The sequence below is a fragment of the Toxotes jaculatrix genome, chromosome 5, assembly GCF_017976425.1.
Source record: "Toxotes jaculatrix isolate fToxJac2 chromosome 5, fToxJac2.pri, whole genome shotgun sequence".
In the NCBI taxonomy this organism is placed as follows: Eukaryota; Metazoa; Chordata; class Actinopteri; family Toxotidae; genus Toxotes; species Toxotes jaculatrix.
In genome coordinates this window covers 9,332,800-9,350,924 of record NC_054398.1, presented here as the reverse complement: position 1 = coordinate 9,350,924, position 18,125 = coordinate 9,332,800, and the positions used below count along the sequence as shown (strand labels likewise).

At 39.2% G+C, this 18,125-nt stretch overlaps 1 protein-coding gene across 1 annotated transcript; it reads right to left on the bottom strand.

Annotated features, from left to right (window-relative positions):
- LOC121181944 (receptor-type tyrosine-protein phosphatase eta) lies at positions 1-16,536 on the bottom strand. The gene is made up of 8 exons (XM_041038174.1): positions 16,334-16,536; positions 4,252-4,273; positions 3,864-4,064; positions 3,335-3,595; positions 1,774-2,034; positions 1,051-1,311; positions 247-507; positions 1-44 (listed from the first exon to the last, which is right to left on the bottom strand). Exons 1-8 carry the CDS (start codon positions 16,388-16,390, stop codon positions 1-3), a joined length of 1,368 nt encoding a protein of 455 aa, XP_040894108.1. The 5' UTR covers positions 16,391-16,536.
- Between the last annotated feature and the right edge of the window lie 1,589 nt (positions 16,537-18,125).

Here is an 18,125-nt window from a genome sequence, read left to right as displayed (position 1 = left end):
TCAACTGCTCACTTCAACATCGTCACTGTAGCTGATGCTCAAAACTGCAGTCACACCAACCAACAACTGTCTGACCTCCTGTGAGGACACAACCCTCAGATACCTGAACTTCTCCTGTCAGAGGACTTGTTAATCTACATCTGGACTTGAATTTCATCCTGTTTGTCATCATTGCAGAGTCGTCTCCACCAGGTGTCCTCCACAGACTTCCTGATGATATGAACCAAATTTTATATGCTCACTTACTTGTGTATCGATGCACAGTGGAGCTCTGTCCATCAGTAATGCCGTCATATGCCACAGCAGTAACAGTTATTGTGTACTGGACACCAGCAGTCAGGTTACTGATGGTCACAGATGTTTCAGACACAGTGTTAGTCCCACTGGCACTTCCACTCGTCCACTGTACTCTATAGAAGGAGCTGTTTCCTTCTGGTGCAGTCCAGTTCAAAGCGACAGAGGATGTGCTGACATCAATGACAGAGAGATTTCTGACTAGTTTAGGCTCTGTGAGTGCAGGATAAATACACGATGAGGGAGAGGAGGGGAAAAAAAAAGAAATTTAGAGCCAATGAAATAAAATACAAACTGTAACAAGTCCAAAACCTACAACTGACTATGTTTCATGACAGGAGATCACAGCTGCCCATCCAAAAAAGCTATCAACAACAACAAAATTAAAAAAAGAAATCTTTACTTGTGACTGAGGTGAATGTGTAAGGGTGTCCTTCTGTCTTTCTTGTCCTTCAGAGGATCAAGTAGGGTGTGAGAGGACATGGGAGTTAAATCTAATATATTAAATCTAGTTCTCAGTTTTATAGTCCTCATTTAAAAAAAACTCTTCCATCATTGTCTTTTGTATTGTTCTTGTTACCCCCTCAGCTATGGGTGAGATTAAAAAAAGCAACTACAGCAAGATAATTAAAAAAGGAAACTAGACACTGCAAGATAAATACACTTTAGACACCTAAATATTTTAAGAATGAAGCAGTAAAACACAAAAGAGGGTAGAAGCACCACGATCATCAAATCTCATATTCATCATCTTACTTGTATAATGAAAAGTCTCTGCTGTGTCACTTTCTGTTTTGTTATCTCCAGCTACTGCTATGACAGTAACAGTGTACTTGACTCCAGCAGTCAGCTCAGTGACATTTATTTTTCTTTCACTGACATTGACCATCCAATTAGTTGTTCCATTAGTCCACTGTACTCTATAAAAGGAGCGCTCTCCATTTGGTTCGGTCCACATCACATATATAGAGGATGTTGTGAATTCAGAGACAGTGAGGTTCCAGACTACTTCAGGCTCTGTAAAGGAGAATGTGTTAAATCCACAGGTGACCAAACCACTTCATCTGACTTCTGTTATAACAGAGAATCAGCAGCTTGACATAGACACTGACTTTCCAGTGTACAGTGAACACTGAGCCAAGCCACCACGTGCACAAAACTCATCTCAGCTGCTGTATCCATGACGTCATTCTCTCAAAACTGGACTGACAAAAACCCAAACCTTTGCTTCACTGCTCAACTGCTCACTTCAACAGCATCACTGTAGCTGATCCTCAAAACTGCAGTCACACCAACCAACAACTGTCTGACCTGTGAGGACACAACCCTCAGATACCTGAACTTCTCCTGTCAGAGGACTTGTTAATCTACATCTGGACTTGAATTTCATCCTGTTTGTCATCATTGCAGAGTCGTCTCCACCAGGTGTCCTCCACAGACTTCCTGATGATATGAACCAAATTTTATATGCTCACTTACTTGTGTATCGCTGCACAGTGGAGCTCTGTCCATCAGTAACGCCGTCATATGCCACAGCAGTAACAGTTATTGTGTACTGGACACCAGCAGTCAGGTTACTGATGGTCACAGATGTTTCAGACACAGTGTTAGTCCCACTGACATTTCCACTCGTCCACTGTACTCTATAGGAGGAGCTGTTTCCTTCTGGTGCAGTCCAGTTCAAAGCGACAGAGGATGTGCTGACATCAGTGACAGAGAGATTTCTGACTTTTTTAGGCTCTGTGAGTGCAGGATAAATACACCATGAGGGAGAGGAGGGAAAAAAAAAGAAATTTAGAACCAATGAAATAAAATACAAACTGTAACAAGTCCAAAACCTACAACTGACTGTGTTTCATGAGAGGAGATCACAGCTGCCCATCCAAAAAAGCTATCAACAACAACAAAATTAAAAAAAGAAATCTTTACTTGTGACTGAGGTGAATGTGTAAGGGTGTCCTTCTGTCTTTCTTGTCCTTCAGAGGATCAAGTTGGGTGTGAGAGGACATGGGAGTTAAATCTAATATATTAAATCTAGTTCTCAGTTTTATAGTCCTCATTAAAAAAATTAAAAAAAACAAAACTCTTCCATCACTGTCTTTTGTATTGTTCTTGTTTCCCCCTCAGCTATGGGTGAGATTAAAAAAAAAGCAACTACAGAAAGATAATTAAAAAAGGAAACTAGACACTGCAAGATAAATACACTTTAAACACCTAAATATTTTAAAAATGAAGCAGTAAAACACAAAAGAGGGTAAAAGCACCACGATCATCAAATCTCATATTCATCATCTTACTTGTATAATGAAAAGTCTCTGCTGTGTCACTTTCTGTTTTGTTATCTCCAGCTACTGCTATGACAGTAACAGTGTACTTGACTCCAGCAGTCAGCTCAGTGACATTTATTTTTCTTTCACTGACATTGACCATCCAATTAGTTGTTCCATTAGTCCACTGTACTCTATAAAAGGAGCGCTCTCCATTTGGTTCGGTCCACATTACATATATAGAGGATGTTGTGAATTCAGAGACAGTGAGGTTCCAGACTACTTCAGGCTCTGTAAAGGAAAATGTGTTAAATCCACAGGTGACCAAACCACTTCATCTGACTTCTGTTATAACAGAGAATCAGCAGCTTGACATAGACACTGACTTTCCAGTGTAAAGTGAACACTGAGCCAAGCCACCATGTGTACACAACTCATGTCAGCTGCTGTATCCATGATGTCATTCTCTCAAAACTGGACTGACAAAAACCCAAACCTTTGCTTCACTGCTCAACTGCTCACTTCAACAGCATCACTGTAGCTGATCCTCAAAACTGCAGTCACACCAACCACCAACTGTCTGACCTCCTGTGAGGACACAACCCTCAGATACCTGAACTTCTCCTATAAGAGGACTTGTTAATCTACACCTGGACTTTTCTCATATTAGCCTTTGAATTTCATCCTGCTTGTGATCATTGCAGAGTCGCCTCCACCAGGTGTCCTCCACAGACTTCCTGATGATATGAACCAAATTTTATATGCTCACTTACTTGTGTATCGCTGCACAGTGGAGCTCTGTCCATCAGTAACGCCGTCATCTGCCACAGCAGTAACAGTTATTGTGTACTGGACACCAGCAGTCAGGTTACTGATGGTCACAGATTTTTGAGTCACAGTGTTAGTCCCACTGACATTTCCACCTGTCCACTGTACTCTATAGGAGGAGCTGTTTCCTTCTGGTGCAGTCCAGTTCAAAGTGACAGAGGACGTGCTGGCATCAGTGACAGTGAGATTTCTGACTACTTCAGGCTCTGTGAGTGAGAAAGAGGTTTGTGGGTTAAGGATTTCAATCATGTTTTAGGTTCTCATCACTCTTCATCAGTATAAGACATCATCTGTGTATTGGATATTTGGTTTATGCTTACCAAGTACACTCTGATTACAGTCATTAAAATAAACATGTTGAATCTGTAGCTAAGCTGTCAGTACTATGCTGTCTAAAGTCATTGTCTTATAAATTGTTTTGCTGACAGATTAAGGTCTGGAATTTGAGGGATTCAACAAAGTAAACAGACTTACTCATTGTGACAATTGTACAGCAGTTCGAACAATTAATGAAGATTTCATATATAGCTCCAGGAGTCAGACCAGTTAGCAAAGTTTCTCCTGCGACATCAACTGTCGTGGATAAGGTGCAGTTTTGTTCAGAATCAAGGCTGATGTTTGTTGTTGTTATTCTCAGTTTTGACAACAATGTTTCATTGCTGTAACATTTCCTTTCTAAGAGACAGAAGAACAACAAGAAAAAAGAACAAGAAGAAGAAGAAAAACAAAACCGAGAAATTTTTTAATGAAGTAATTTTACAAAGCAGGCTTATATCACAAACAAAATACAGTGTTGTATGAGAACTTACATATCAAGTGTAACTCTTTAAACAAAATAAAGAGACGTTTAGTATGTACTTACCACCGCATGCTGCATGGCAGTTCTGTGGAGAGTAGCACAGAGAAAAGATAATTGAACCATTTTGGACCAGCAGAGGTCAGCATTGAGTTTTGAACAGCTCAAAGCATCAACCAGAAACTCAAGCACCTGTTCAATGTCAATTGAATAGGTAGTGTTTCCTCAGTGTCTTAAGCACCAGTCTTTTGTTACCCTGAGTCACACATGCTGGGAACTGTTGTCCTTCCAGTGAAACAAAACACAATGCATCCGACTGGAGGAGAAACCCCAAACTCTGAGTTCCACATCAGCTCTGGACATAGATTGTGACCAAGCCTGGTCTTTGATCTTATTTTCTTTATGGCTGCCACACAAAAAAAGAGTCCAGTGCAAGCTATTTGTATTTTTTATTCTTAATTTTATACTTATTTAGTTTTTCTGTAAATTTAATTTCTTAATAAGACATTCTAAATGATGTTTCAAAGCCTTTCCACACTCCCAGGAATTAAATTCTGGTGGACAAAATAAATACTGAGCTCTTTCTGCAGTTGGGTATTAATCTTTAATGTAAGAGTGACAAAGTAAAAGTATCAAACGCTTGGTTAGATGCCTTTTTAATTTTACACTGGTCAAATATTTACAAATTTAAATCAGAAAACTTTTCTAACTTTTTCATTTTAGAAATCTATTTTGTCTATTTTTGGCACAGATATTAATATCCAACCTTTGTTCCTTCTTTTTTTTCTGGTCCAAACACATTTAGACATACAGGCTGTAAAACAATCCCAGGGCCCACATTTTTAATAGGAAAATATGAACTCCCACCCAGTTTTTAAAACCCACAAATTCACGTAATTCATGTGGCTCCACCATAGAGAGGAAAAAAAAACTGGAACGGTTTTTGGTTTATTCATCAAAAAAACTTCCTTTTCAATTGTGCAAACAAACACAAAAGCCCAGGATTATGGGGTAAGGTCCTATTTCAGCTGATGAAAAGATCCCGTTTGTGTGTCAGTTAGTACAAACAAGGAAGTAGACCATGGTAATACCCATCTATTGGTAAACATTGTGTGGCCTCAGGTCATTTTACAAGAGGGAAAGTACTGTTGAGTGTAAACAACAATATCACACACTTATCTATTCGAACATTTGACCTCATGTTCATACAACTCAAACTCTGTATTTCTGCACTGGACATCATCTGTATCCTGGTATCAGGACTGAACACGCAGCTTTGAGTCCACATTACTTATTAGCCAAAACTTAAACAGCACAGAGTCACTCACTGACATTGGCTTTCTTTCTGTTTACCACACAGCTAAACATTAAACACATGGCATCATCGCTCAAACCTGCATCATTCTCTGCCCCACAGATAGGGTCAATCATTAACTCCCACCAATGAGAGAACAGACTATTCATTATAGTTTATTATGTATTAATATGCAAACAATCTGGTGTATTTTTTTTTTCCAAATGTTCAGAACCATACTTGCTATGTAAATCTTGTTCCACATGCTTTTGGAAAGGCTGTTGTTAATCATGGTAATGCTAATGAAGCAAGTTTGAATTGGAAATTTTGTATGAAATTGAGCCAACTACATAATGGGACAGATCTAACAACTAAAACATTGTCAGACCAGGAAACTGAGAAAGACAAGTAGCATTCTGTATTGACTACATTGCCGCTTCCACCAACCCGTCCCTGGAGACCAGCGTCGTCTCCTTTATCTTTCCTTTTCTGTTCACAGCAGAAACCTTCTCCTTCCTCCCACTCTTCTGAGACTCTGTTCTTCTACAAGGGTAGAACTGGTGTAGGGTTTTGCATAGTGTATGAGAAGGTCAGTACAATAGCTGTGTAATGACAAACATTTTCACCACCGCCATTATGATACATAGTTGAATGAAACATAATTTTTATGTGTGTTTTATCTTTTTACAGGAATCAGTATTTGATCCTTGAGAGATGTGAAGGTTTCCTTGAAGCTTCAACATTAACCAACCAACCATTACATCAAATTATCATGTGGGTACATTAACAAGAGGAACAGTCTGTATGGGGAAGTGTACATCTGTATGTCCATACTTCTGCTGTTTGTGCGACGTGTTGGCACGACTAAGCTTTACACTAACGCCCTATCAGAGACAGTGTAAACGGGCGTTCGATAATTTCTCACTATCTATAATTTTTTTCACACATTTTAATTTTACACCATCATACATGTTTTTTAAGTGATGAAAGAGCATTCACCACAGTGGTACTGATCCCCACTCTCTGGGGCTGGGTCTGAGACAGCAGGTTAAAAAATTATTAAGCACAATAGTTAAGCTAGTCTAAGAAATCACTCAAAACCAAAACCCTTATTTCTACTCTCTTTTTGTACATAAAAATTAGTTCTCAAAATATATTTCTATCTATAACTTTTGTTTGATTCTTGAAAGCTAAACATGTAATGCATTGAATACATTCAGTACAAAAAATGAAATCATTTGTTTTCATTGTGTAAATTCAAAGATTGAATAAAATGCTATCAAACCCCACCCTTGTCACTGTCCAACTTTTAAATGAAACAGTTTTGCCGAACAAATAATATTAATGATGGCTGCATTTGATTTAGGTGTAACAGAAAGCCAGGTTAATGACTTTGTATGCACAATACCAGAGGAACTAAAAAACTGAAATGGACTGCATGACTACACTAGTGATATTTGTTACTTCAGTGCTTTTCTTGCCATGACGTGTAGAGATATCATGGAAACGTGGTCTACATTTATGGCTCTGTCAGCTTGTTTTGGATTCTTCTGTCGCCAAATCACAGAAAAGTTTTGATCCACTTTAGATTAAATTTGACGGGGAGGATATTTTTACAATACTACCACTGGGAGTCACCAAAGACTCTCACATAGGGACTGTATTCTCCTTTTTTGACATGTCCAGATTAATCAGATTAAGTTAAAGAAAAAAAATTTTTGTTATAAATATTAAGATTAGCATCATGGTGCTGACAATGAGTATAACTTGCTGACTATCACTGACTTATTGTATTTGGCACCATACTGGATCAGACAGTTTTTCCTCTTGGAAGCCAATTTACTGCACAACACCTTTACCTTTGAATCTCAGCTTTTAAACCAACATGGATGAGAAATCATTTAAGTGCTCAGTGAATTGAGCATCTACAAGTTCATGATGCTGATGAAGATCATGTGATCTCATCAGAAGCTACTAAATGGACCTTGAGGTAAGACTGCTCTCTCAACTGCCGTTTCAAAAGTCAAGAACTGCAACAATAGATATGTTTAGAAGTTGGTAGGTGTATATATCCTGACTTCTGTTTAAAATATTGACGAAATATGTTTTAATTTATTGGTACAGTACATAAACTCAGTAAACACAGCAAAATTGCTCAATGTCTGTGTCTGGAGAGAATTCTAGTGAATTAAACCTCTTCCAGCTCGACAAGAATATGATAAAGGTCACATACCAGTATGTGAAAGCTGCATCTTAACACCATGACAATCTCATGTTTTCATACAAATATTCATGTTAAACTGACCTCTAGGGATGTGACTTCTCTGAGCCATGACTCCCAAATGTTTTATTTTCCTTGGCCCTCTTCCTAAGAATCACTTATTTTCTCCTGACTAAATAAACAAAACAATGTCTAAAGCCATTACGCCTTGGCACTGGCTCGGAGAGCAGTAACCAAGTCCCAGAGTCCCTTTTTGGAAATACTGCCTTAGAAATACTGAAGTTCAAATAACGGACATAATTTTTCTTGTGAATCCTCTTCTCCATCCGTCTGTACCTCTCCCTCCCAGCTTTCAACCCTCAGTTCTAATCTCAGGCTCATGATGGTTGTTATTCTTTGTTCTCTCTCCCTCGAATCTGTTAAATATGTTGTGTTTGTGTAAATTCATAAATGGCCTATTGAAAGCACTAAAAGAAGCTGGTTGCTAGTACACACAGCTCAAAAACTTAAGATTCACAGTTCTTAGAAGTTCTCTGGTGTTTCTTCTTGAAGCCATTAGACTTTCACTTAAGAAGCAATATGAAATATGCGTTGTGAAACATATGTGCCTGGGGACTCAGCCAACGACCCTCTTGCCCTGTATATCGTATCTGTGCCCTTTGACTGGGCCTGTCTGCAGGAGGAGGAGGAAATGGCTGTACTGGCCACTATATAAACATTACATCAACCCTAAAGTCAGCCAGCCTGCCACTCTCTGATTCCCTCTCATTCCTGACAGTCTGCCTTTGCTGCGCACCTCCTGATAACGCCCCAGTTCCTTCCTCCATAATAACACTCAGACCCAAAAACAATCAAAAAATCACCTTAAAAGCTGTTTGCTCAGGGATCAGCCTACTTAACCTTACCTTCTCATAATCTGATAACTTCTGAACAAAAGCAGGCGGAAAATAAATGGCACAATACTTCATTTCGGCTTCTTGAATTACACAAAGTTGCATAAGGTTGAGGGGTTTGGTAGTGGTGCCCTTGTTGACTTGCTGATCGGAGAAAATTGATTCCTCTACAGCTATAAATTCTGCAAAATCATGTTATCTGACTCAAACCAAAATGTGTGTGTGTGTGTGTGTCTTGATGATTAGCAACACAAAACACCCAATGTTTGTGAGGAAGAAACTGAGAAAGGCATAATGTTGTTGATGGAAGTCTCGTTTCCTTTATTGATTTTTCCTTTACTTCTCCCATTTGACCTTTATGCTCTTTTGTTGTAGCTTTTTCCAGTCATCTTAAATGTCAGTGTCAATGACTCTTCACTTTAGTCTTCTATGGTTATTTTCTTCCCCTGAAGCATTTGTGTGTTGACATCTCCTGCCCTTGACTTGATTTTCTTGTTGTAGATAGGGCATGAGAGACGATTTTTGTCATTTAGACAGGGTCAAGTGCAAGTCCATGGTTGCAAATATCAGTGAGGGAGGATATGAGTGTAGATTTGTGATACTGGTATTTGGGAGCCTTGGACATTTTCACAAATGGGGTGCCAGTATCAACTGCAACTGGCAGGCTTACTTTAAAAAGAACAAATTACTACACACACATTTATGGCTGTATTATTGTTACTAGTTCGTCGTGTTTGGTGTCAGTTCCCAGTGTAGTTCACCAGACTTCAACCTGACTGGAGGTCTAATTAGCCAGAATATTTGAAAACATCTTATGTGGGTGTGACCATTTGGATATGTATATGTTTTGTATTTTTCTTTGTGTTTAATAGATCATAGCTAAATATGCTAAATACATCACAAAAAATATGAAATAACATCAAAACACCACCAGTATCATGGGTGGTGAGATTTGTTAAAGTTCTCACTTTCTTCTGTCTCTATTACACTAGCAGCTTGTTCTCTATTTAAAGTACATTGTCTCAGTAGTTTCTCATGGGTGACCTTCTCATTGTGTCTGTTCTAACGTAAGTTCATGGCACTTCCTGAACCCACCTAGAGACCCCTGATAACACATCTGGAACAACACAAAGGGCTTTAAAGTTAAGCACTATGCTGTACTTCATACTTCCAGTTCATTAAGGTTAAATAAAGGAAGACAAGAGCCACACGACATTGGCTACAAAACCAACCCTTGCCTCACTTAAACTGTTGTAGGGCAATTAAAACCATCTGTGACCATGAGTATTGATGTTGCCAAAACCCCACCTGACAGACTGTACTGGTCCTGCCTTTGTAGTGGGCCATACACAATACTCTCACATCACTCTGCACTTTTTTTTTCATTATTAAGGAACATGTTTTTCTAACTTTCTCTTTAAAACACCTGCAATAAGCCTGAATCAGGTGCATCTCTTATTTAAGTCAGTCAGAGGGTTTACTATCATAGTCTGCACTTTATATTAACTAAAAACTAAACATTACCAGAATTGGTAACGTATTAAAGTTGATTAAAGCTTATTCTGCCAAAGAAGACAGACAAGAGGCTGTTCACCTAAATTACAAAAAAGAAAAAAAAATCTGCCTCTAAAGCATCAGTGCTTCTTTTCCATTAGATTTCCTATATTTGTTAATACTGTGATACATGAGTCAAACTGCATTTCCTTAATGATCTGGAAGAATATTTAGAATCAACAAGCATAATGATGTTTTAATAAACCTACACTGGAGTTTTGTTTTTTTTTTATTGCTGATACTAATATATTTTATCAAGCCTATTGATCAATTGAATATATAATCTGAAATTAATGTACATTTTAACCCACTTCATGGGATCCTCTGGAAAAGTTTAGTTAGTATAGTTATATAGGTCTTTTCATTTTTTGTCATTTACGTCACCTTGCCACTGAAGGGGTGGTAAGGAGCTATATTTTAATAAAAAAATTTACTTCTTTCTTGGTGTTCATATTATGTATTAACTGCAAGCACTGATAGATTGAGTGCAACAACATAACTACATAATTTAGTATGATAACAAAATACAGTAGGTGCAGAAAATTTTAATTCTTTTGTTTTTTTACTATGGTTCCTGTAAGTTGGACCATATGAATTGCTGATTTCTTTTTCTACAATTTCTACACGCCAATGATCCCTTTTAGGTGGTTTGTGATTATAAATTGTCTATTCCATATAGTGCAGCATTGAGTGCAATAAGCATTTCTGTGAGAATACAAATGGCGCAATGCTCCGCGAGAGAAATTCAATATAGGTGTCCTTCTGTGGAATGCTATAGGAACATGAATCATAAAACAATGCCGAAAGCCGTGTCTAAAAATATCCACTGCCTCCAAAAACTCCCTGCGCATGACAGCTTAAGCTGTGAGTCTGTTTGTCTCCAGGTATCAGCCTCCCACACCACAGTCCTGCTGCTATCATGGGCCACATCAGAAGCTATGGAAATGAGTGACGTAGTATTTACAGTCCCCAGCACTGTACTGTGCTGTTCAGAGTGCTGAACAGCTGGCTGCAGATACCCATCTGAGTACAATGCACTTGCCATTAGAGCTTCCTCCTAATGCTGCTGGCCATCCAACAGGAGGAAGATGTGCATGAATGCATGAATACTCTCACCCACAGGTTTTGGACACAGAGGGCTGGGCCATTACACTGATCATAGAGGTGTGATCAGTGTGATGTTTAAAACGTGTTAATGTGGAGCGTGGGGTGTAACGTGTGAATGTGTGGTCATCTGTGGAGAAGTAAGAACAGAGAAAGTGTAGTGTAGATTTTGTATAATCAAAGAAAATGTCTCTCTCTCTCTCTCTCTCTCTCTCTCTCTCTCTCTCTCTCTCTCTCTCCTTAGGTAACCACAATATAATAAATTTAAGTAAATTAAACAAGGGTTTAGTTAGAATTACTAAGGAAATCAGAGTAACAAATACTCAGAATTTTTGTGCTGAAAGTGCTTATATAATTCATTTGAAATTACTAAAAAATATTAAGTACAGTCAACTTAAAAATATGTCTAGATTTAGATGAATGTATTGCTTGCAACCACTGCAACCATGAATTATATAATGAATTTAAGTAAATTAAACATGGGTTTAGTTAGAATTGAGTAAATTCAACGAAACATTTTTTTCAGTGTAGCCATCTGTAAATTACACTCATTTTGTACCAATGGGGCATTTAAAATCCTGCTTGAAGCTCTGTAGCTCAATTTGGAAAGGCAGTATGACTGAGTGATAGAGAGACGAGCAAAAAAAGAGAAAAATAATATTTTTTTCATCGCCTCTAAAACCTTGCCTGGCCATGATTCAGCCAGAGGCCACTGATAAAATGATAGCTATCTCCTGACAATAAGGCCTTTGAGGCTGAAAGAGGAGCCTGTGTCTCATTTACATGGACTGGGGAACTGTGACTCTTTGTAATTCATTTTGTACATGCTGAACTTCCAGCCACAGCCCTGGTCGAAGGCAGCGTGTTTGGGGATGTTAATTTGAAACCGGACTGTCTTGATATAGTTGAAGGGGTGGAGGGTATGTGAGGGGAGGATTCCACAAAGGAGTACTTGATTTGTGACTTTTGCACTTTAGACCAATGATGGGATGCAAGACAAGGAGGCTTATGCTTTCCGATTTAGATACAGTGAGGAGAACACATTTTTGGAGAGAGATACTTGTCTTCAGACGGGCATCAGACGTCATCGAGCAACCACACGTCATACACATTTAATAGTGGCACAAGACACAAGAACGGCAGCTAGCCGTACAGTGTTCATCACACAGAGGCCATAGCCACAGACGGGGCCCAGTTCTTTTAAGTGTTAGAAAACGTCACATTTCCTTGTTCCAAGATGTGTCCCACTGATAGCCACGTCACCATGCTCTCATTTCTACAGGCTGTGAGGAGGCCGCAGACAGAGAAAGAGACAGAAACAGACACAGTGGATGGGAACAGAGAAAGGCTCCATACCATGATAAACTCATGCAAAGTGTTGTACTTTTCCTGGGTCATTAATGGGTGAGTGTTAAGTTGAGACTTTGCACGCACTTTCTCTGGACAAGCCATGCTTTATTTCTAAGCCTATTTTTAATCCCATTTCAAACTCATTTGCAGTGTTGAGTTCGACGGCCTGACAAAACAGCATAAAAAGCTCCTTGATAAAAGAAAAAGATACGCAGTATAGCAGCTACTCAGTGTTTTTATAGACTTTATAGTTTGGTTCAATTTAGTGTTCTACATTAATTTAAAAAGAAACCTTTATATGTCAAACTTTAATGGTCCCCACAGGGACATTAGGCTGTCAGAAATAAAAAATATATATACAATATTGAGAAATACTCAAAACGTAATCAATTAATTTCTAGACAAATGAATTGAACCAGTGAATCTGTTAAACATAATGTAAATAATTGCGTGGTTCCCTGATGCACTGAAGACCACATCAGATGGTTTTGTCTTAAAGTCCCTACACACCCTTTCGCCCGTCCATACAGGTTTTTTCAATTACTTTGCCAAACTAGACCTCTTCAGAGACACTGTTGGTTCATGGGGTTTGATGATCTCACATTATTCATATCACAGCTCCAGCCAATTACAGCCTGAGCAGAGGTGTAAGTATCACGAATAAGTGAAAACATCAGCGTGAGGGTGTGTAGGGCCTTTAAGTTTTATCCTATCCTCAGTACTCTCTATCGTTCAGTCCGCCTGTCATAGCATCATCAGGTGTAGAACTGAGGATGATGAACAGACGACTGACAAACGTCACGGTGTAGATAAGCACATCAGTCTCTGACGATTAAGCATATAAGGTAAAAAATCTTTTAAAGAGAAACTGAAATGTGAACAAAGACACAAACTAAAGGAAACCAAAACCAAACACCTCACCAGATATAGTCAGATTAGTCAGGTAGTGAGCTTTTAGACTTAAATGCGTAGTGATGTGGACTGTTAATGTTTTTAACTGTAGAAATGCTACAGTGGATAGATGGGAAATGTCAGTATGCAAAAAAATGTAATTTCAGGGAAGCATTACATTTCCCCTTTTTATACTTCAACTTCCTTTGCTCTTTCAGCCAAGCTCTGTTTCCAGATTTAAATGTGTTTAACCTCACTGAAACTAAACATCTGATGCATCCTGAAGACTCCTGAGAATAATCCATCCATAGTCCATATCATGTATAGATGGATACTCTGATATTCAGTGTCAATTATTATGAAATTATAATCTACAACTCATCCTCTCTGACTTGTTTCAGTGACTTAAGAGGGAAGAAAGGCGTAACATTCCACCACAAGTGTTGAAAGCTCAACAACTTCTCATCAATGTGTGACAGATGCTCAGATATAGTGATCTATGTGAACATGAGAGACGCGAGGTGAAGCTGCTAGAAAAGAGACAACATGGGTGATAGGAACGAGGAATCAACAGAAGAATTTGAAAAAAAAAAACCAATTATGTCTTGTCCCTCTTGACCTTGGATGTTTTGTGTTCTTCTGTATGTCCATCATCAACACCAACATCTTCCTACAAAAAGATCCTATCTGAAAATGCGAGAGGCATTTTCAGATAGGAATTTATTTGAATTTCTATTCTAATAAACTCTTTCAAAATTGAGTATGCATGCAGTTTTGAAGTTTCCTCATTCTAAACGCGTTTTTCTGTGAAGAAGAAAAAACAGTTTGGTCTAGGACAAAAAACCTGTATGTGGTAAATTATTCTTTGACACAAGGTACATTTAAAATAACTTCCAAAAACAGATAAACAAAATTTATATTTTTATATATATATACACACAATATCCTGTAGTGCTAATTTCAGGCATCCAAAAACTGCAAATGAGACAACCAGTTCTCTAATCTCTTATTTCATCAGAGGGCAAGGTGTTTAAAGTATAGCAGGTTTAGCAGCAGAATGCAGAAAGTCCTGACTGCCGTGCGTCTGACTTTGAGACCATAGAGACCACAACTCTCTATGATCTAAAATCTAAAGGGAAAGAACACTGGAACACTGGATACTTTTTCTTGCCTTAACAAATGTAGTTTGTTATATCAGCCATCATCAGCCTGTAGACAGTATTAAAACCAACTGTGATGGTTAACAAACTCAAACAATTTGCATGTGTGGCCTGTGTTCTGCTCAACATCCATATACTTCATCAAAGTCCACTAAAATAATGGACCGTTTTATGTTTAAGAACTAATCAGACAAAATAATCAAGGTCTGTGTCTTCGAGGTCAAGAATGAACTTTTCAGCCCAATAAATAAAGGGATTGTAGTTTACAACTATTGCTTGTGCATTTTGTAGTTTCCTTTTACCCACAGCAGAACAAACCAATACAGTGGAAAAACAAAGAGGGAGGTTGATGTCTTCAATCAAGAAAACGCTTCTAAACAACTGTAGGAACAGAGACACCTGACAACTTGAATTTTCTCCAGTTTTTACATTTTAGTTCAACTAAACTCAACTATGAGCGTTTTCTAAACTGATGCAACTACGGTCACATTCTGGTTAAGGTGTGTTAAATATAGTGGTTGTCATTTTTGGAAGCCATTGTTGGCTGCTGGTATGAGAGGTTATAGGAATGAGGCGTCTGGTGTAAAAGTCACACATTTCACATTTTGAACACATAAATATATCCACCCAAACACCCTCATCACACCACTTTTACCACTTCTGTCTTTGCTTTACAGTCATGACAGTGAGTGGTCCCCCTGAATTTGTCCCACAGAGGGGTTTAGTCTTTTTTTCTTTTTTTTTTTACAGCAAGTGGTGACAGTCTCCTCAATATTGATGCCACCATTCACTAAAGAGGTTGCACATAATGAACTGACCAGTTTATTAGGTACAACTAAGTCAGTGCGTGTGATTCCCTGGTGTGAAGAGTCGGGGCTGCAGGACTGACACTGAGCTGCTCCTCATTCCATTCCTGACCCCTTTGTGTTGGCCACACACATCCTCACATGCCATTCTCAACCTCTCTCAACCTTTCTCTCTGTCTCTCTCTCTCCAGAAAGACAAGTGGGACCAGGACAGGTGGGTCTGTGGCTGCTGGGTGCCTCAGTCTATCAGTTATGTAAGCTTTGCTCAGTGGATGTATTTTCACACACTGGATATACTGACCTGTGGAATCCTGAAATATAATTAACCCAGAGATTCCAGATGTAAAGCATCTCATTAGAATATTTTCCTAATAATTACAAAGGAATGAAGTTCTGAAAAATGTGCAAAATGTATGCATTTTTTTCCCCACGTTGCTAGAGTCGATATATTCTCTCCACGTCTTCCAATAAATAGCCCACTATTGTTAAACCAACTGAAGGTCGGCGTATTAATTACTTGCTGACATAAATTTGAATCCAATTAAAACTCTCAAAGGACCATTATTCATCTTGCAGTAAGTCACGCCATTCTCTATCTGTCACCAGGGTGAAACTGCATTGAAATTGATGATATATATATATGTGTGTCCTGTCCTCACAAGTCTGAGCGGTGCTGACAGAGCACAGAGAGGTGAATTATCTCTGAGCCGAGCAGCTACCTGCGCAACAGGTGCAGTCACACCCGTGCCACAAAAACTGCCCTTCACCATCCAAACAAAGCGCACTGTTGTCGTCTTCTTCTATGAACTAAGACAAAAAGCCACGCACATATAATAGCGCTTGGTTTGAATGCTGATGAATGAAGGCTTTCCTACCTTGAGGAGGGCGATGAAGACCAGAAGAGAGACGCTGAAGCGCAGCAGTGGCTCCATGATGCCTCACGCTTCGGAAAGATTTCAGTGCCTCCTTTTTCTACCCGCTGAGAGTTTTCATGTCCAAACTTTATTCTCGCTTTGAAAAAAAAAAAAAGGACAAAATCTTGACTGTATTTCTCACCCCTAACGCGCTCCGTTAAACTGTCGCCACATAAGGAGAACTCAAAAAGTAAGAGGGGGAAACTTTTTTTTTCTTGCGCTCTTAACGGGGAGGAGCGGCGGCCCAGGCGCGTCACTGACTGGGAAGGGAAGTTTAGTGAAGTCTGCCACTCCTCTCTTCATCAGTTCACCAGCCCTGCTTCTGTATCACCGCCACCGATGTGTCACAGCGTCAGCCCGACCTACACACAGCCTGATCTGGAATCTGCACAAGCGGGGGTGGGGGTGATTGGTGGGAGGCGGGGGGCTGACCGGTCCGGTCATGCAAAGAAAAAAAAAAAAAAAGTCATCCCACATTCTTGCCACTTGGCCACGAAGTGTAAAGGAATGCATCCGTGGGGTCCTTTTACTAACACCACACAAAGCCCAGCTGCCAATGCAAATGTTTTTAGGAAACTTCCCTGAAGTTACTGGCTGAGTTTTCCTGCTACAAACAAGGGACGGCAGTGAGTTCACTTGGGCAGGGGCGCAGAGAGGAATTATGAGCTCCGAGCATGAGAGGCAGAGGGACCAACGGGTGCCTCAGGGCTCCTCCTGTGATGCCCAGAGACACTTCTGCCACACTGACAAGAAAAACATGTGAAAAGCTATTGGAAGGAATTTCCAAACAAATATGTGACACCTTCAAACTGCTTGTTTCTCTGTTCAACAGTCCAAACTTCAGACATATTCAAGTAACACTGAAATTCAAAGAAAAAAATAAACCTATTTGACAACCTAAAACAAGAGCAGGTTTCCCAATTTTTGCCAGGTAAAGTAAAAGTAAAGTAACATAATTACTCATTGAATGAGTAATATATAATGCGTAATTGATTACAGTTTACAGTTAACTTGAAAACACAGCTTCTGCCTTCATAACAAGGAAATGTTTGGCAAACTCACTGTCACGACTATGGGAGGCAAGGACTAGGACCCAAATGCACGACCTCTCAGACGTAGTTAAAAAAGGTAATAATTTTAATTCTAACAAAGCATCAACAGAAAATCACTCACAAAGGAGGAAGGCAAACCAACTGGACAAAGTAACAAACAAGAATCACCCATGAAGGGGAAAAAGGCACGAGAACAAAAATGCAAAACGTGAACACAGAATCACTCTTTGAGAGGAGGAAGACTGAACAAGGAGCAAAACAAAATCAGAAACAAAGTAACAAATAATACATGACCTGACTAGGGAAACACGATGACTTGAAAAGACATGAGAGCATGAGACTCAACGTATGACAATGGCATGAGACAAAAACGAACTGACACTGGACAAGGGGAAACGCAGACTATATATACACAACAGGTAAGGGGAAACAGGTGGAAACAATTAGGGCGGGGAAAACAATTACAAAAGCGGGAAACAAGGCAAAGACAGGAAGTAAAACGAGACATGATACACAAGAAATATACTTTCCAAAATAAAACTAAACTGAAAATGTCCAAAAGTTCACAAAAGAGTTCAAAACAAAACCAAAGAGTTCCAAAAACAGCCCCCTTAGGGGCCAGTCATGACACTCACAGCATAGTTCCACCCAGCTACAACATGAACAGAGAGCCATTCAGCTGCAGTATGTGGAAGTCTGTC